The 20,207-nt window shown below is 47.3% G+C and overlaps 1 protein-coding gene across 1 annotated transcript in view; it reads right to left on the bottom strand.

Annotated features, from left to right (window-relative positions):
* The window catches only part of kif26ba (kinesin family member 26Ba), a 525,292-nt gene that overhangs the window by 315,619 nt on the left and 189,466 nt on the right, over nucleotides 1–20,207 (bottom strand). The window contains exon 4 of the mRNA XM_070888651.1: nucleotides 12,101–12,267. Within this exon, the coding sequence (XP_070744752.1) occupies nucleotides 12,101–12,267 (167 nt within the window). The remainder of the gene's footprint in view (nucleotides 1–12,100; nucleotides 12,268–20,207) is intronic.

The following is a 20,207-nucleotide window of genomic DNA, read 5'->3' as shown; positions in this document are numbered from 1 at the left end:
GTGGTCAGGTATGCGAGTGTGAGCAGGAATGCGCGTGTGAGCAGGAATGTGAGTGTGAGCAGGTTGTGAATGTGAGCAGGAATCTGAGTGTGAGCAGGGATGTGAGTGTGAGCAGGAATGTGAATGTGAGCAGGTTGTGAGTGTGCACATGTAGTGAGTGTGAGCAGGTTGTGAGTGTGCGCAGGAATGTGAGTGAGCAGAAATGTGAGTGTGAGCAGGAATATGAGTGTGAGCAGGTTGTGGGTGTGAGTAGGAATGTGAATGTGAGCACGAATGTGAATTTGAGACGGTTGTGGGTGTGCACAGGTTGTGAGTGTGAGCAGGAATGTGAGTGTGCGCAGGTTGTGAGTGCGGGCAGGAAAATGAGTGTGAGCAGGAATGTGGGTGAGAGCAGGTTGTGGGTGTTAACAGAAATGTGAGCCTAAGCAGGTTGTGAGTGTGAGAAGGTTGTGAGTGTGAGCAGGAATGCGAGTGAATGTGAGATGGTTGTGAGTGTGAGCAGGTTGTGCATGTGAGCAGGAATGTGAATGTGAGACGGTTGTGAGTGTGAGACGGTTGCGACTGGCTGCAGGAATGTGAGTGAGAGCAGGAATATGAGTGTGAGCAGGTTCTGAGTGTGAGCAGGAATGTGAGTGAGCAGGTTGTGAGCGTGAGCAGGAATATGAGCGTGAGCAGGAATGTGAGTTTGAGCAGGAAGTGACTGTGAGCAGGAATGTGAGTGAGAGCAGGAATGTGCGTGTGAGCAGGAATGTGAGTGTGCGCAGGTTGTGAGTGTGCACATGTAGTGAGTGTGAGAAGGTTGTGAGTATGAGCAGGTTGTGAATGTGAGCAGGAATGTGAGTGTGAGCAAATTGTGATTTTGAGCAGGAATGCGAGTGTGAACAGGAATGTGCTTGTGAGCAGGAATGTGAGTGTGAGAAGTTTGTGCGTGTGCACAGATTGTGAATGTGAGCAGTAATGTGAGGGTGCGCAGGTTGTGAGTGTGAGCAGGGATGTGAGTGTGAACAGTTTGTGAGTGCGAGCAGGATTGTGAGTGAGCAGAAATGTGAGTGTGAGCAGGTTGGAGTGTGAGCAGGAATGTGAGTTGGAGCAGGAATGCGAGTGTGCGCAGGAATGTGAGTGCGAGCTGGTTGTGAGTGTGAGCAGGTATGCGAGTGTGAACAGGAATGCAAGTGTGAGCTGGAATGTGAATGTTAGACAGTTGTGAGAGTGCGCAGGTTGTGAGTGTGAGCAGGGATGTGAGTGTGAGCAGGAATGTGAATGTGAGCAGGTTGTGAGTGTGCACATGTAGTGAGTGTGAGAAGGTTGTGAGTATGAGCAGGGTGTGAATGTGAGCAGGAATGTGAGTGTGAGCAAATTGTGAGTGTGAGCAGAAATGCGAGTGTGAACAGGAATGTGCTTGTGAGCAGGAATGTGAGTGTGAGAAGTGTGTGCGTGTGCGCAGATTGTGAATGTAAGCAGTAATGTGAGGGTGCGCAGGTTGTGAGTGTGAGCAGGGATGTGAGTGTGAACAGTTTGTGAGTGCGAGCAGGAATGTGAGTAAGCAGAAATGTGAGTGTGAGCAGGTTGTGAGTGCGAGCAGGATTGTGAGTGAGCAGAAATGTGAGTGTGAGCAGGTTGGAGTGTGAGCAGGAATGTGAGTGGGAGCAGGAATGCGAGTGTGCGCAGGAATGTGAGTGCGAGCTGGTTGTGAGTGTGAGCAGGTATGCGAGTGTGAACAGGAATGCAAGTGTGAGCTGGAATGTGAATGTTAGACAGTTGTGAGAGTGCGCAGGTTGTGAGTGTGGGCAGGTATGCGAGTGTGAGCAGGAATGCGCGTGTGAGCAGGAATGTGAGTGTGAGCAGGTTGTGAATGTGAGCAGGAATCTGAGTGTGAGCAGGGATGTGAGTGTGAGCAGGAATGTGAATGTGAGCAGGTTGTGAGTGTGCACATGTAGTGAGTGTGAGAAGGTTGTGAGTATGAGCAGGGTGTGAATGTGAGCAGGAATGTGAGTGTGAGCAAATTGTGAGTGTGAGCAGAAATGCGAGTGTGAACAGGAATGTGCTTGTGAGCAGGAATGTGAGTGTGAGAAGTGTGTGCGTGTGCGCAGATTGTGAATGTAAGCAGTAATGTGAGGGTGCGCAGGTTGTGAGTGTGAGCAGGGATGTGAGTGTGAACAGTTTGTGAGTGCGAGCAGGAATGTGAGTGAGCAGAAATGTGAGTGTGAGCAGGTTGTGAGTGTGAGCAGGAATGTGAGTGTGGACAGGAATGTGGGTATGAGCAGGTTGTGGGTGTGAGCAGGTTGGAGTGTGAGCAGGAATGTGAGTGTGCGCAGGAATGTGAGTGCGAGTAGGTTGTGAGTGTGAGCAGGTATGCGAGTGTGAACAGGAATGCAAGTGTGAGCTGGAATGTGAATGTTAGACAGTTGTGAGAGTGCGCAGGTTGTGAGTGTGGTCAGGTATGCGAGTGTGAGCAGGAATACGCGTGTGAGCAGGAATGTGAGTGTGAGAAGGTTGTGAATGTGAGCAGGAATGTGAGTGTGGACAGGAATGTGGGTATGAGCAGGTTGTGGGTGTGAGCAGGTTGGAGTGTGAGCAGGAATGTGAGTGTGCGCAGGAATGTGAGTGCGAGTAGGTTGTGAGTGTGAGCAGGTATGCGAGTGTGAACAGGAATGCAAGTGTGAGCTGGAATGTGAATGTTAGACAGTTGTGAGAGTGCGCAGGTTGTGAGTGTGGTCAGGTATGCGAGTGTGAGCAGGAATACGCGTGTGAGCAGGAATCTGAGTGTGAGAAGGTTGTGAATGTGAGCAGGAATCTGAGTGTGAGCAGGGATGTGAGTGTGAGCAGGAATGTGAATGTGAGCAGGTTGTGAGTGTGCACATGTAGTGAGTGTGAGCAGGTTGTGAGTGTGAGCAGGAATGTGAGTGTGAGCAGGGATGTGAGTGTGGGCAGGAATATGAGTGTGAACAGGTTTTGTGTGAACAGGAAAGCGAGTATGAGCAGGTTGTGAGTTTTTGCAGGAATGTGAGTGTGAGCAGTCTGTGGGTGTGAGCAGGTTATGAGTGTGAGCAGGAATGTGAGTGTGAGCAGGTTGTGAGTGTGAGCAGGCTGTGAGTATGAGCAGGTTGTGAGCGTGAGTGTGAGCAGATTGTGGGTGTGAGTAGGAATGTGAATGTGAGCACGAATGTGAATTTGAGACGGTTGTGGGTGTGCACAGGTTGTGAGTGTGAGCAGGAATGTGAGTGTGCGCAGGACTGTGAGTGTGCGCAGGTTGTGAGTGTGAGCAGGAATGTGAGTGTGAACAGGTTTTGAGTGTGCGCAGGAATGTGAGTGAGCAGAAATGTGAGTGTGAGCAGGAATATGAGTGTGAGCAGGTTGTGGGTGTGAGCAGGAATGTAAGTGTGAGCAGGAATGTGGGTATGAGCATGTTGTGGGTGTGAGCAGGTTGGAGTGTGAGCAGGAATGTGAGTGGGAGCAGGAATGTGAGTGTGAGCAGTTTTGTGAATGTGAGCAGGAATGTGAGTGTGAGCAGGTTGTGAATGTGAGCAGGAATGTGATTGGGAGCAGGGTGTGAGTGTGAGCAGGTTGTGGGTGTGAGCAGGTTGTGGTTGTGCGCAGGAATGTGAGCGTGGGCAGGTTGTGAGTGTGAGAAGGTTGTGAGCATGAGCAGGAATGCGAGTGTGAGCAGGAATGCGAGTGTGAGCAGGAATGTGAATCTGAGATGGTTGTGAGTGTGAGCAGGACTGTGAGTGTGCACAGGTTGTGAGTGTGAGCAGAAATGCGAGTATGAACAGGAATGCGCGTGTGAGCGTAAATGTGAGTGTGAGAAGGTTGTGAGTATGAGCAGGTTGTGAATGTGAGCAGGAATGTGAGTGTGAGCAAATTGTGATTGTGAGCAGGAATGCGAGTGTGAACAGGAATGTGCTTGTGAGCAGGAATGTGAGTGTGGGAAGTTTGTGCGTGTGCGCAGATTGTGAATGTGAGCAGTAATGTGAGGGTGCGCAGGTTGTGAGTGTGAGCAGGGATGTGAGTGTGAACAGTTTGTGAGTGCGAGCAGGATTGTGAGTGAGCAGAAATGTGAGTGTGAGCAGGTTGTGAGTGTGAGCAGGAATGTGAGTGTGGACAGGAATGTGGGTATGAGCAGGTTGTGGGTGTGAGCAGGTTGGAGTGTGAGCAGGAATGTGAGTGGGAGCAGGAATGTGAGTGTGCGCAGGAATGTGAGTGCGAGCTGGTTGTGAGTGTGAGCAGGTATGCGAGTGTGAACAGGAATGCAAGTGTGAGCTGGAATGTGAATGTTAGACAGTTGTGAGAGTGCGCAGGTTGTGAGTGTGGTCAGGTATGCGAGTGTGAGCAGGAATGCGCGTGTGAGCATGAATGTGAGTGTGAGCAGGTTGTGAATGTGAGCAGGAATCTGAGTGTGAGCAGGGATGTGAGTGTGAGCAGGAATGTGAATGTGAGCAGGTTGTGAGTGTGCACATGTAGTGAGTGTGAGAAGGTTGTGAGTATGAGCAGGGTGTGAATGTGAGCAGGAATGTGAGTGTGAGCAAATTGTGATTGTGAGCAGGAATGCGAGTGTGAACAGGAATGTGCTTGTGAGCAGGAATGTGAGTGTGAGAAGTGTGTGCGTGTGCGTAGATTGTGAATGTAAGCAGTAATGTGAGGGTGCGCAGGTTGTGAGTGTGAGCAGGGATGTGAGTGTGAACAGTTTGTGAGTGCGAGCAGGAATGCGGGTGAGCAGAAATGTGAGTGTGAGCAGGTTGTGAGTGTGAGCAGGAATGTGAGTGTGGACAGGAATGTGGGTATGAGCAGGTTGTGGGTGTGAGCAGGTTGGAGTGTGAGCAGGAATGTGAGTGTGCGCAGGAATGTGAGTGCGAGCAGGTTGTGAGTGTGAGCAGGTATGCGAGTGTGAACAGGAATGCAAGTGTGAGCTGGAATGTGAATGTTAGACAGTTGTGAGAGTGCGCAGGTTGTGAGTGTGGTCAGGTATGCGAGTGTGAGCAGGAATGCACGTGTGAGCAGGAATGTGAGTGTGAGCAGGTTGTGAATGTGAGCAGGAATCTGAGTGTGAGCAGGTATGTGAGTGTGAGCAGGAATGTGAATGTGAGCAGGTTGTGAGTGTACACATGTAGTGAGTGTGAGCAGGTTGTGAGTGTGAGCAGGAATGTGATTGTGAGCAGGTTGTGAGTGTGAGCAGGAATGTGAGTGTGAGCAGGGATGTGAGTGTGGGCAGGAATATGAGTGTGAACAGGTTTTGTGTGAACAGGAAAGCGAGTATGAGCAGGTTGTGAGTTTTTGCAGAATGTGAGTGTGAGCAGTCTGTGGGTGTGAGCAGGTTGTGAGTGTGAGCAGGAATGTGAGTGTGAGCAGGTTGTGAGTATGAGCAGGCTGTGAGTATGAGCAGGTTGTGAGTGTGAACAGGTTTTGAGTGTGCGCAGGAATGTGAGTGAGCAGAAATGTGAGTGTGAGCAGGAATATGAGTGTGAGCAGGTTGTGGGTGTGAGTAGGAATGTGAATGTGAGCACGAATGTGAATTTGAGACGGTTGTGGGTGTGCACAGGTTGTGAGTGTGAGCAGGAATGTGAGTGTGCGCAGGACTGTGAGTGTGCGCAGGTTGTGAGTGTGAGCAGGAATGTGAGTGTGAACAGGTTTTGAGTGTGCGCAGGAATGTGAGTGAGCAGAAATGTGAGTGTGAGCAGGAATATGAGTGTGAGCAGGTTGTGGGTGTGAGCAGGAATGTAAGTGTGAGCAGGAATGTGGGTATGAGCATGTTGTGGGTGTGAGCAGGTTGGAGTGTGAGCAGGAATGTGAGTGGGAGCAGGAATGTGAGTGTGAGCAGTTTTGTGAATGTGAGCAGGAATGTGAGTGTGAGCAGGTTGTGAATGTGAGCAGGAATGTGATTGGGAGCAGGGTGTGAGTGTGAGCAGGTTGTGGGTGTGAGCAGGTTGTGGTTGTGCGCAGGAATGTGAGCGTGGGCAGGTTGTGAGTGTGAGAAGGTTGTGAGCATGAGCAGGAATGCGAGTGTGAGCAGGAATGCGAGTGTGAGCAGGAATGTGAATCTGAGATGGTTGTGAGTGTGAGCAGGACTGTGAGTGTGCACAGGTTGTGAGTGTGAGCAGAAATGCGAGTATGAACAGGAATGCGCGTGTGAGCGTAAATGTGAGTGTGAGAAGGTTGTGAGTATGAGCAGGTTGTGAATGTGAGCAGGAATGTGAGTGTCAGCAGATTGTGATTGTGAGCAGGAATGCGAGTGTGAACAGGAATGTGCTTGTGAGCAGGAATGTGAGTGTGAGAAGTTTGTGCGTGTGCGCAGATTGTGAATGTGAGCAGTAATGTGAGGGTGCGCAGGTTGTGAGTGTGAGCAGGGATGTGAGTGTGAACAGTTTGTGAGTGCGAGCAGGATTGTGAGTGAGCAGAAATGTGAGTGTGAGCAGGTTGTGAGTGTGAGCAGGAATGTGAGTGTGGACAGGAATGTGGGTATGAGCAGGTTGTGGGTGTGAGCAGGTTGGAGTGTGAGCAGGAATGTGAGTGGGAGCAGGAATGTGAGTGTGCGCAGGAATGTGAGTGCGAGCTGGTTGTGAGTGTGAGCAGGTATGCGAGTGTGAACAGGAATGCAAGTGTGAGCTGGAATGTGAATGTTAGACAGTTGTGAGAGTGCGCAGGTTGTGAGTGTGGTCAGGTATGCGAGTGTGAGCAGGAATGCGCGTGTGAGCAGGAATGTGAGTGTGAGCAGGTTGTGAATGTGAGCAGGAATCTGAGTGTGAGCAGGGATGTGAGTGTGAGCAGGAATGTGAATGTGAGCAGGTTGTGAGTGTGCACATGTAGTGAGTGTGAGAAGGTTGTGAGTATGAGCAGGGTGTGAATGTGAGCAGGAATGTGAGTGTGAGCAAATTGTGATTGTGAGCAGGAATGCGAGTGTGAACAGGAATGTGCTTGTGAGCAGGAATGTGAGTGTGAGAAGTGTGTGCGTGTGCGCAGATTGTGAATGTAAGCAGTAATGTGAGGGTGCGCAGGTTGTGAGTGTGAGCAGGGATGTGAGTGTGAACAGTTTGTGAGTGCGAGCAGGAATGCGAGTGAGCAGAAATGTGAGTGTGAGCAGGTTGTGAGTGTGAGCAGGAATGTGAGTGTGGACAGGAATGTGGGTATGAGCAGGTTGTGGGTGTGAGCAGGTTGGAGTGTGAGCAGGAATGTGAGTGTGCGCAGGAATGTGAGTGCGAGCAGGTTGTGAGTGTGAGCAGGTATGCGAGTGTGAACAGGAATGCAAGTGTGAGCTGGAATGTGAATGTTAGACAGTTGTGAGAGTGCGCAGGTTGTGAGTGTGGTCAGGTATGCGAGTGTGAGCAGGAATGCGCGTGTGAGCAGGAATGTGAGTGTGAGCAGGTTGTGAATGTGAGCAGGAATCTGAGTGTGAGCAGGGATGTGAGTGTGAGCAGGAATGTGAATGTGAGCAGGTTGTGAGTGTGCACATGTAGTGAGTGTGAGCAGGTTGTGAGTGTGAGCAGGAATGTGATTGTGAGCAGGTTGTGAGTGTGAGCAGGAATGTGAGTGTGAGCAGGGATGTGAGTGTGGGCAGGAATATGAGTGTGAACAGGTTTTGTGTGAACAGGAGAGCGAGTATGAGCAGGTTGTGAGTTTTTGCAGGAAGTGAGTGTGAGCAGTCTGTGGGTGTGAGCAGGTTGTGAGTGTGAGCAGGAATGTGAGTGTGAGCAGGTTGTGAGTGTGAGCAGGCTGGAGTATGAGCAGGTTGTGAGCGTGAGTGTGAGCAGGTTGTGGGTGTGAGTAGGAATGTGAATGTGAGCACGAATGTGAATTTGAGACGGTTGTGGGTGTGCACAGGTTGTGAGTGTGAGCAGGAATGTGAGTGTGCGCAGGTTGTGAGTGCGGGCAGGAAAATGAGTGTGAGCAGGAATGTGGGTGAGAGCAGGTTGTGGGTGTTAACAGAAATGTGAGCCTAAGCAGGTTGTGAGTGTGAGAAGGTTGTGAGTGTGAGCAGGAATGTGAGTGAATGTGAGATGGTTGTGAGTGTGAGCAGGTTGTGCATGTGAGCAGGAATGTGAATGTGAGATGGTTGTGAGTGTGAGCAGGTTGCGACTGGCTGCAGGAATGTGAGTGAGAGCAGGAATATGAGTGTGAGCAGGTTCTGAGTGTGAGCAGGAATGTGAGTGAGCAGGTTGTGAGCGTGAGCAGGAATATGAGCGTGAGCAGGAATGTGAGTTTGAGCAGGAAGTGACTGTGAGCAGGAATGTGAGTGAGAGCAGGAATGTGCGTGTGAGCAGGAATGTGAGTGTGCGCAGGTTGTGAGTGTGAGCAGGAATGTGAGTGTGAGCAGAAATGTGAGTGTGCGCAGGTTGTGAGTGTGAGCAGGAATGTGAGTGTGAGTAGAAATGTGAGTGTGAACAGGTTGTGAGTGTGAGCAGGAATGTGGGTGTGAGCGGGAATGTGTGAGTACGCTGTGCGTGTGAGCAGGAATGTAAATGTGGGCAGGAATGTGAGTGTGAGCATGTTGTGAGTGTGAGCAGGAATGTGAGTGTGAGAGTGCTGTGAGTGTGAGCAGGAATGTGATTGTGGGCAGGAATGTGAGTGTGAGCAGGTTGTGAGTGTGAGAAGGTTGTGAGTGTGAGCAGGATTGCGAATGTGAGAAGGAATGTGAATGTGAGACTGTTGTGAGCGTGAACAGGAATGTGAGTGCGAGCAGGTATGCAGGTGTGAACAGGAATGCGCGTGAGAGCAGATTGTGAAAGTGAGCAGGTTATGAGCATGAATGTGAGCAGGAATGTGAGTGTGAGCAGGTTGTGAGTGTGAGAAGGCAGTGAGTGTGAACAGGAATGTGAGTGTGAGCAGATTGTGAGAGTGAGCAGGTTGTGAGTGTGAGCAGGTTGTGAGTGTGAATGTGAGTGTGAGCAGGTTGTGAGTTTGAGCAGGTTGTGAGTGTGAGCAGGAACGTGGGTGCGATCAGGTTGTGAGTGTGAGCAGGTTGTCGGTGTGAGCAGGTTGTGGGTGTAGGCAGGAATGTGAGTGTGAGAAGGTTGTGAGTGTGAGCAGGAATGTGAGTGTCAGAAGGTTGTGAATGTGAGCAGGAATGTGAATGTAAGATGGTTGTGAGTGTGATCAGGTTGTGAGTGTGAGCAGGAATGTGAGTGTGAGCAAGTTGTGAGCATGAGCAGGAATGTGAGTGTGAGCAGGTTGTGCATGTGAGCAGGAATGTGAATGTGAGACGGTTGTGAGTGTGAGCAGGTTGCGACTGGCTGCAGGAATGTGAGTGAGAGCAGGAATATGAGTGTGAGCAGGTTCTGAGTGTGAGCAGGAATGTGAGTGAGCAGGTTGTGAGCGTGAGCAGGAATATGAGCGTGAGCAGGAATGTGAGTTTGAGCAGGAAGTGACTGTGAGCAGGAATGTGAGTGAGAGCAGGAATGTGCGTGTGAGCAGGAATGTGAGTGTGCGCAGGTTGTGAGTGTGAGCAGGAATGTGAGTGTGAGCAGAAATGTGAGTGTGCGCAGGTTGTGAGTGTGAGCAGGAATGTGAGTGTGAGTAGAAATGTGAGTGTGAACAGGTTGTGAGTGTGAGCAGGAATGTGGGTGTGAGCGGGAATGTGAGTGTGAGTACGCTGTGCGTGTGAGCAGGAATGTAAATGTGGGCAGGAATGTGAGTGTGAGCATGTTGTGAGTGTGAGCAGGAATGTGAGTGTGAGAGTGCTGTGAGTGTGAGCAGGAATGTGATTGTGGGCAGGAATGTGAGTGTGAGCAGGTTGTGAGTGTGAGAAGGTTGTGAGTGTGAGCAGGATTGCGAATGTGAGAAGGAATGTGAATGTGAGACTGTTGTGAGCGTGAACAGGAATGTGAGTGCGAGCAGGTATGCAGGTGTGAACAGGAATGCGCGTGAGAGCAGATTGTGAAAGTGAGCAGGTTATGAGCATGAATGTGAGCAGGAATGTGAGTGTGAGCAGGTTGTGAGTGTGAGAAGGCAGTGAGTGTGAACAGGAATGTGAGTGTGAGCAGATTGTGAGAGTGAGCAGGTTGTGAGTGTGAGCAGGTTGTGAGTGTGAATGTGAGTGTGAGCAGGTTGTGAGTTTGAGCAGGTTGTGAGTGTGAGCAGGAACGTGGGTGCGATCAGGTTGTGAGTGTGAGCAGGTTGTCGGTGTGAGCAGGTTGTGGGTGTAGGCAGGAATGTGAGTGTGAGAAGGTTGTGAGTGTGAGCAGGAATGTGAGTGTCAGAAGGTTGTGAATGTGAGCAGGAATGTGAATGTAAGATGGTTGTGAGTGTGATCAGGTTGTGAGTGTGAGCAGGAATGTGAGTGTGAGCAAGTTGTGAGCATGAGCAGGAATGTGAGTGTGAGCAGGTTGTGCATGTGAGCAGGAATGTGAATGTGAGACGGTTGTGAGTGTGAGCAGGTTGCGACTGGCTGCAGGAATGTGAGTGAGAGCAGGAATATGAGTGTGAGCAGGTTCTGAGTGTGAGCAGGAATGTGAGTGAGCAGGTTGTGAGCGTGAGCAGGAATATGAGCGTGAGCAGGAATGTGAGTTTGAGCAGGAAGTGACTGTGAGCAGGAATGTGAGTGAGAGCAGGAATGTGCGTGTGAGCAGGAATGTGAGTGTGCGCAGGTTGTGAGTGTGAGCAGGAATGTGAGTGTGAGCAGAAATGTGAGTGTGCGCAGGTTGTGAGTGTGAGCAGGAATGTGAGTGTGAGTACGCTGTGCGTGTGAGCAGGAATGTAAATGTGGGCAGGAATGTGAGTGTGAGCATGTTGTGAGTGTGAGCAGGAATGTGAGTGTGAGAGTGCTGTGAGTGTGAGCAGGAATGTGATTGTGGGCAGGAATGTGAGTGTGAGCAGGTTGTGAGTGTGAGAAGGTTGTGAGTGTGAGCAGGATTGCGAATGTGAGAAGGAATGTGAATGTGAGACTGTTGTGAGCGTGAACAGGAATGTGAGTGCGAGCAGGTATGCAGGTGTGAACAGGAATGCGCGTGAGAGCAGATTGTGAAAGTGAGCAGGTTATGAGCATGAATGTGAGCAGGAATGTGAGTGTGAGCAGGTTGTGAGTGTGAGAAGGCAGTGAGTGTGAACAGGAATGTGAGTGTGAGCAGATTGTGAGAGTGAGCAGGTTGTGAGTGTGAGCAGGTTGTGAGTGTGAATGTGAGTGTGAGCAGGTTGTGAGTTTGAGCAGGTTGTGAGTGTGAGCAGGAACGTGGGTGCGATCAGGTTGTGAGTGTGAGCAGGTTGTCGGTGTGAGCAGGTTGTGGGTGTAGGCAGGAATGTGAGTGTGAGAAGGTTGTGAGTGTGAGCAGGAATGTGAGTGTCAGAAGGTTGTGAATGTGAGCAGGAATGTGAATGTAAGATGGTTGTGAGTGTGATCAGGTTGTGAGTGTGAGCAGGAATGTGAGTGTGAGCAAGTTGTGAGCATGAGCAGGAATGTGAGTGTGAGCAGGTTGTGAGTGTGAGCAGGAATGTGGGTGTGAGCAGGAATGTGAGTATGAGCATGAATGTGCGTGTGAGCAGGTTGTGAGTGTGCGTGTGAGCAGGTTGTGAGTGTGAGCAGGTTGTGAGTGTGAGCAGGAATGTGGGTGTGAGCAGGTTGTGAGTGTGAGCAGGAATGTGAGTGTGAGCAAGTTGTGAGCATGAGCAGGAATGTGAGTGTGAGCAGGTTTTGAGTGTGAGCAGGAATGTAAGTGTGACCAGGCTGTGAGCGTGCGCAGGTTGTGAGTGTGAGCAGGAATGTGGCTGTGAGCAGGAATGTGAGTGTGAGCAGGCTGTGAGTGTGAGCAGGAATGTGAGTGTGAGCAGGTTGTGAGTGTGCGTGTGAGCAGGTTGTGAGTGTGAGCAGGAATGTGGGTGTGAGCAGGTTGTGAGTGTGAGCAGGAATGTGAGGTGGTTTTTCCCCTCTCTTTCTCTCTCTCGTGTGCTGAGGCCAACTGTAAATGAACTAACTCATCAAATATCGGGGACTGAAGCTGGGACCGTCCCGGTCTGTAGGACTCAGTAACATAACTGGCCACTTCACTTACCAACGGTTTCAATTTGAATCTTTTGGTAAGCGTGTTTCCCAGAGTAAACTTATCCTGCATTCCTGTATGACTACTTCAGTACGTGCATTACAAACACAGCCAACGTCAGTAACGGGGCGGAGCCTTACCTGGCAAAGAATGATGCGGCAGCTGAGGTCCCACTCGAGGCCACACTTGACACGTAAGTGCTCTGGGAGCTCGGGAAGCTGTACACCGATGGCTTGTCGGAGTTGTAACGGTTCAGAACGGCCTCGGTCAACCCTTCCCGACAGTTCTCGGACATCAGCTGGGATATCTGCAATGAAAGTGCAGCACGGGTTACAGCGGATCCTCTCGGGGAACGCTCAAAGGCCCATCCAAATTCTTGACCCAATCCTCCAAAATGAATTTTTAAAAGGGTACAGGATCTCAGGTATTGTTCTGCAGGTCATAAATCATTCCGTTAAAAACTGAGGTCGTCCAGAGCCTTTTACATCGTTTCAAGAAATACGAGCTCACAACTTTGCATCTTATTCTCATTTACCTTTGAACCCAACCGTTCCTCGCTGGCCTCCCACGTTCTACCCTCCATAAACCGGAGTTCATCCAAAACTTGGCTGCCCGTGTCCCAACTCACACCAAGTCCCGCTCACCCATCACCCCTGTGCTCACTGACTTACATTGGTCCCCGGTGCAGCAATGCCTCGATTTCAAAATTCTCATCCTCGTTTTCACATCGCTACATGGCCTTGTCCCTCCCTATCTCTGTAACATCCTCCAGTCCCACAACCCTCTGAGATATCGGAGCTCCTCCAACCCATCCCCATTTTAATTGCTCCATAATTGGCGGCCATGCCTTCAGCTGCCAAGGCTCCAAGCTATGGAATTCCCTCGCTAAAGCTCCCCGCCACTCTACCTCTCTTTCTTGCTTTAAGGCGCTCCTTAAAACCTACCTCTTTGACCAAGCTTTTGGTCATTTGCTCTAATATCTCCTTATGTGGCTTGGTGTCAAATTTTGTTTCATAACACTTCTTGAAGCGCCTTGGGATGTTTTACTATGTTAAAGGCGCTATATAAATGCAAGTTGTTGTTCATTACAGAATCACATTCTTCCAAGATCTACAGCGATAGACATATCTGTGTGCTGACTACAGGGTGCAAAGATGAGTAGTCAGAATTGTGGTGTTCCCCTGCGTGGATAATCTCTCAGTGGGTTTGTGTGGTTCTTCAAGCCAATCCGGACACTCCACTACAACATAATTTTCTGCAGCATTATGAGCAAGAAGGGGAAGTAAGCAGAACATCTGGACTTGAAGGGTAAACACTCTATAGAAACATAGAAAATAAGTGCAGGAGTGGGCCAATCGGCCCTTCGAGCCTGCAGCACCATTCAATAAGATCATGGCTGATCATTCACCTCAGTACCCCTTTCCTGCTTTCTCTCCATACCCCTTAATCCCTTTAGCTGTCAGGGCCATATCTAACTCCCTCTTGAATATATCCAATGAACTGGCATCAACAACTCTCTGCGGTAGGGAATTCCACAGGTTGACAACTCTCTGAGTGAAGAAGTTTCTCCTCATCTCAGTCCTAAATGGCTTACCCCTTATCCTTAGACTGTGTCCCCTGGTTCTGGACTTCCCCAACATCGGGAACATTCTTCCCGCATTTAACTGTCCAGTCCCGTCAGAATTTTATATGTTTCTATGAGATTCCCTCTCATCCTTCTAAACTCCAGTGAATACAGGCCCAGTCGATCCAGTCTCTCCTCATATGTCAGTCCAGCCATCCCTGGAATCAGTCTGATGAACCTTCGCTGCACTCCCCCAATAGCAAGAATGTCCTTCCTCACATTAGGAGACCAAAACTGAACCCAATATACCAGGTGAGGCCTCACCAAGGCCCTGTACAACTGCAGTAAGACCTCTCTGCTCCTATACTCGAATCCCCTAGCTATGAAGGCCAACATACCATTTGCCGCCTTCACCGCCTGCTGTACCTGCATGCCAACTTTCAATGACTGATGTATCAGGACATGGGTCTCGTTGCACCTCCCCTTTTCCTAATCTGCCGCCATTCAGATAATATTCTGCCTTCGTGTTTTTGCCACCAAAGTGGATAACCTCACATTTATCCGCATTATATTGCATTTGTCATGCATTTGCCCACTCACCTAACTTGTCCAAGTCATCTTAGCGTCCCCCTCTGCTTTTCAAATGCGTTGCTATTTCATCTTTAATAATTGATTCCAACATTTTCCCCATTACTGATGTCAGGCTATGGAGTAAGTTAGCAGGGAATGGACAGTATGAATGGATTTTGGAGATAATTAGATGCATTTCTGGAGATCAGCCATAATCTAACTGAATGGCGGAACAGGTTCGAGGGTCTGAATGGCCTACTCCAGTTCCTATGAGATAGAACAGGCTAAGGATTATGGTGGTAAGATGGGTGGAGCTTTATCAAACAAAAAGACTGGCTTGTGCACCCAATAGGTTTTTGCTGTTCCTAAAAAAATCATGTTCTAATGCGGTTTCTATCTTATTGCTTTAAGATTATCTTTATTTCATTATTTTCCTTTTCAATCATTAGTGCATTACATTGTTCATTGTCTATTAGCCCGGCGAGTCATTAAAGAACATAAGAAAACCATGAAAAGAATAAGCTGTCTGATCCGGTAAGCCTGTTCCTGTTACAGGCCACGTATAGGCTGCTCCATTGTGAGCTCTACCCCACCCTTGAATCTTCTAAGGAACAGTTGTGCATAAATACTCCTTCAAAGCCATCAAGCGAAACACTCATCCCTATTGACATCAACATTCAACCCTGGCCTCCCAGTGTTAAAAGTCCACCCCCGAACCCCAGTAACAAAGAAACAAATGTGTTCCATGGAGCCTTTTATAATCTCGGTCTATAACTGTCACCATAAGCTTACTCCCAATCAGAAATTGATCCAGTTCCATTATCAGATAACCCTAACCTTTGACATATTTAGAGGCGTGGATGTCAGCTGGCTATATAACATCTGGATGCACTGTTCCATCATTGACAGCTGGATATATCACTGACAGCTGGATATATCACTGACAGCTGGATCCATCATTAACAGCTGGATATATCATTGACAGCTGGATCTATCATTGACAGCTGGATATATCATTGACAGCTGGATCCATCATTGACAGCTGGATATATCATTAACAGCTGGATATACCATTGACAGCTGGATATATCATTAACAGATGGATCCATCATTGACAGCTGGATATATCATTGTCAGCTGGATCTATCATTGACAGCTGGATATATCATTGACAGCTGGATATATCATTGACAGCTGGATCCATCATTGACAGCTGGATATATCATTAACAGCTGGATATACCATTGACAGCTGGATATATCATTAACAGCTGTATCCATTATTGACAGCTGGATATATCATTGACAGCTAGATATATCATTAACAGCTGGATATATCATTGACAGCTGGATATATCATTGTCAGCTGGATATATCATTAACAGCTGGATATACCATTGACAGCTGGATATATCATTGGCAGCTGGATATATCAGTGACAGCTGGATATATCATTGACAGCTGGATCCATCATTGACAGCTGGATATATCATTGGCAGCTGAATATATCATTGACAGCTGAATATACCAATGACAGCTGGATCCATCATTGACAGCTGGATATATCAGTGACAGCCGGATATATCATTGACAGCTGGATATATCAGTGACAGCCGGATATATCATTGACAGCTGGATCCATCATTGGCAGCTGGATCTATCATTGGCAGCTGGATATATCATTGACAGCTGGATCCATTATTGGCAGCTGGATATATCATTGACAGCTGGATCCATTATTGGCAGCTGGATATATCATTGACAGCTGGATCCATTATTGGCAGCTGGATATATCATTGACAGCTGGATCCATCATTAACAGCTGTATATATCATTGACAGCTGGATATATAATTGACAGCTGGATCCATCATTAACAGCTGTATATATCATTGACAGGTGGATATATCATTGACAGCTGGATATATCATTGACAGCTGGATATATCATTAACAGCTGGATAAATCAGTGACAGCTGGATATATCATTAACAGCTGGATATATCATTAGCAGCTGGATATATCATTGTCAGCTGGATATATCATTGACAGTTGGATATATCATAGCTGGATATATCATTAACAGCTGGATATATCATTGACAGCTGGATATATCATTGGCAGCTGGATATATCATTGATAACTAGATCCATCATTAACAGCTGGATATATCATCGACAGCTGGATATATCATTAACAGCTGGATAAATCAGTGACAGCTGGATATATCATTGTCAGCTGGATATATCATTGACAGCTGGATACATCATTGACAGCTGGATATATCATTGTCAGCTGGATATACCATTGACAGCTGGATATATCATTGACAGCTGGATAAATCAGTGACAGCTGGATACATCATTAACAGCTGGATATATCATTGACAGCTGGATATATCATTGATAGCTGGATCCATCATTAACAGCTGGATATACCATTGTCAGCTGGATATATCATTGACAGCTGGATATATCATTGACAGCTGGATCCATCATTAACAGCTGGATATATCTGTCAGCTGGATATATCGACAGCTGGATCCATCATTAACAGCTGGATATATAATTGACAGCTGGATCCATCATTAACAGCTGGATATATCTGTCAGCTGGATATATCATTGACAGCTGGATCCATCATTAACAGCTGGATATATCATTGACAGCTGGATCCATCATCAACAGCTGGATATATCATTGACAGCTGGATCCATCATCAACAGCTGGATATATCATTGATAGCTGGATCCATCATTAACAGCTGGATATATCATTGTCAGCTGGATATAGAGAGCTGGATCCATCATTAACAGCTGGATATATCATTGACAGCTAGATATATCAGTGACAGCTGGATATATCATTGACAGCTGGATATATCAGTGACAGATGGATATATCATTAACAGCTGGATATATCATTGTCAGCTGGATATATCATTAACAGCTGGATATATCATTTACAGCTGGATATATCATTGGCAGCTGGATATATAAATGACAGTTAGATATATCATTGACAGCTGGATATATCATTGGCAGCTGGATATATCATTGGCAGCTGGATATATCAGTGACAGCTGGATATATCATTGACAGCTGGATATACCATTGACAGCTGGATATATCATTGACAGCTGGATATACCATTGACAGCTGAATATACCATTGACAGCCGGATATATCATTGGCAGCTGAATATATCATTGACAGCTGGATATACCATTGACAGCTGGATTCATCATTGACAGCTGGATATACCATTGACAGCTGGATCCATCATTGGCAGCTGGATATATCATTGACAGCTGGATCCATCATTGGCAGCTGGATATATCATTGACAGCTGGATATATCATTGACAGCTGGATCCATCATTAACAGCTGGATATATCATTGACAGCTGGATATACCATTGACAGCTGGATATATCATTGACAGCTGGATATATCATTGACAGCTGGATCCATCATTAACAGCTGGATATATCATTGACAGCTGGTTATACCATTGACAGCTGGATATATCATTGACAGCTGGATATATCATTGACAGCTGGATATACCATTGACAGCTGAATATACCATTGACAGCCGGATATATCATTGGCAGCTGAATATATCATTGACAGCTGGATATACCATTGACAGCTGGATTCATCATTGACAGCTGGATATACCATTGACAGCTGGATCCATCATTGGCAGCTGGATATATCATTGACAGCTGGATCCATCATTGGCAGCTGGATATATCATTGACAGCTGGATCCATCATTGGCAGCTGGATATATCATTGGCAGCTGGATATATCATTGACAGCTTATCCATCATTGGCAGCTGGATATATCATTGACAGCTGGATATATCATTGACAGCTGGATCCATCATTAACAGCTGGATATATCATTGACAGCTGGATATATCATTGACAGCTGGATTCATCATTGACAGCTGGATATATCATTGACAGCTGGATATATCATTGACAGCTGGATCCATCATTAACAGCTGGATATATCATTAACAGCTGGATATATCATTGACAGCTGGATATATCATTGACAGCTGGATCCATCATTAACAGCTGGATCCATCATTAACAGCTGGATATATCAGTGACAGCCGGATATACCATTGACAGCTGGATTCATCATTGACAGCTGGATATATCATTGACAGCTGGATATATCATTGACAGCTGGATCCATCATTAACAGCTGGATATACCATTGACAGCTGGATCCATCATTGACAGGTGGATATATCATATATTGTCAGCTGGATATATCATTGACAGCTGGATATATCATTGACAGCTGGATCCATCATTAACAGCTGGATATATCATAGCTGGATTCCATTAACAGCTGGATATATCATTGACAGCTGGATCCATCATTGACAGCTGGATATATCATTGACAGCTGGATCCACCATTGACAGCTGGATCCATCAGTGGTCCAAAATCATTTAAAATTCTCCAACAAGAAAGAAAGAATGCATTTATATAGCGTCTTTCACGACCACCGGATATCTCAAAATACTTTACAGCCAATGAAGTACTTGTTGGAGTGTAGTCACTGTTGTAATGTGGGAAACACGGCAGCCAATTTTATGCACAGCAAACTCCCACAAACAGCAATGTGATAATGACCGGATAATCTGTTTTTGTGATGTTGATTGAGGGAGAAATATTGGCCAGGACACCGGGGATAACGCCCCTGCTCTTCTTCGAAATAGTGCTGTGGGATCTTTCACATCCACCCGAGAGAGTAGACGGGGCCTCAGTTTAACATTTCATCTGAAAGGCAGCACCTCCGACAATGCAGCCCTCTCTCAGCTGAAGGTACTGCCATCAATGGTCAGGCGAAGAAAATCGAGGATGCGCAAGAGGCCATATTGGAGGCTCGCAGAGTTCTCAGAGGGCTGTAGGGCTCAAGGAGGTTACAGAGATAGGGAGAATGCAGACATGGCCCGGAGTTAAATTTGGCCCAGCCTCAGACTGCGTGGTCCTCGGAGGGTTTGGCACTCATTTCCCTCCCTTACCTGCCCGACTCCTGCTCTGGGTTAAAATCAGGCTTTGTTTCTTTAAGATCTCTCTCAAGAGCTTTTCCAATAGGTTCAACGTATTACAGTTCCTCAGTGATTGAGATTTTCTTTCAAACATTCCTGAGGTATCCAAAAATGTTAGTTGCTGTCAACGTGAGCATAAATTCTAAACACTAATTATACGGGTCAGTAAATAAACATGCCGTAGTGGCTGACCCCTACAGCAGGACTCTGCTTACATTTCACTGAATTTGTTTAAAATACTTCAACTTGACGCAGAGGTAAGTGAGAGGAATCATTGTGCAGAGCTGATTATGTTTTCTGACGGTTATTAAGTTGAGCAGTTCGGGCAACAGAAAGAACACTGTCGCCCCGTATTCAGTGCCACAGAACGCTGTTTGTTGTTCCAGTTTGAAGGAACTGTTGAGAGGGAATCTAAAATGTACCAAGGCAGGTTTGTCTTCAGCTCTCCTCTCCTCCCCAACCTGGTGTGGGCTTCTATTTTTACATGCGTTCTGACAAGAGGCAAGAGTTGATGATGTGACCTTGTAAAATGAACCTGGCTGGGTGGCCAATATATACTGTGCCTTAAAAAGAGGCACTGTCTTCATAGTAAGGTACTTGGCCAAACGATTTAGCCTTGAAGATTAGTGTTCAAATGCTTAACGGGTTCATATTAAACTCCTTATTTTACTATTTTAACATCTGTTTTACTGTACAGAAACTAGGTAAACTTGGAACTACATTCCCTTAAGGTGGTGAGGACATTTTATAAGACTTGAGCACATAATCCAGGCCGACACTCCAGTGCAGTGCTGAGGGAGTGTTGCACTGTCGGAGGTGCCATCTTTTGGATGAAACGTTAAACCGAGGCCTTGTCTTCCCTCTCAGGTGGATTTAAACGATCCCGTGGCACTATTTCGAAGAAGAGCAGGGGAGTTCTCCCGACCTCCCGGAAAATATTTATCCCTCAATCTAGATCCCGAAACCAGATTATCCGGACATCATCACAATGCTGTTTGTGGGAGCTTGCTGTGTGCAATTTTGTCTGCCGCGCTCCTTGC

This window comes from Pristiophorus japonicus, chromosome 9 (genome assembly GCF_044704955.1).
Source record: "Pristiophorus japonicus isolate sPriJap1 chromosome 9, sPriJap1.hap1, whole genome shotgun sequence".
Taxonomy (NCBI): domain Eukaryota; kingdom Metazoa; phylum Chordata; class Chondrichthyes; family Pristiophoridae; genus Pristiophorus; species Pristiophorus japonicus.
Note: the sequence above shows the minus strand (reverse complement) of the source record. Positions and strands in the feature narration are given on the sequence as shown.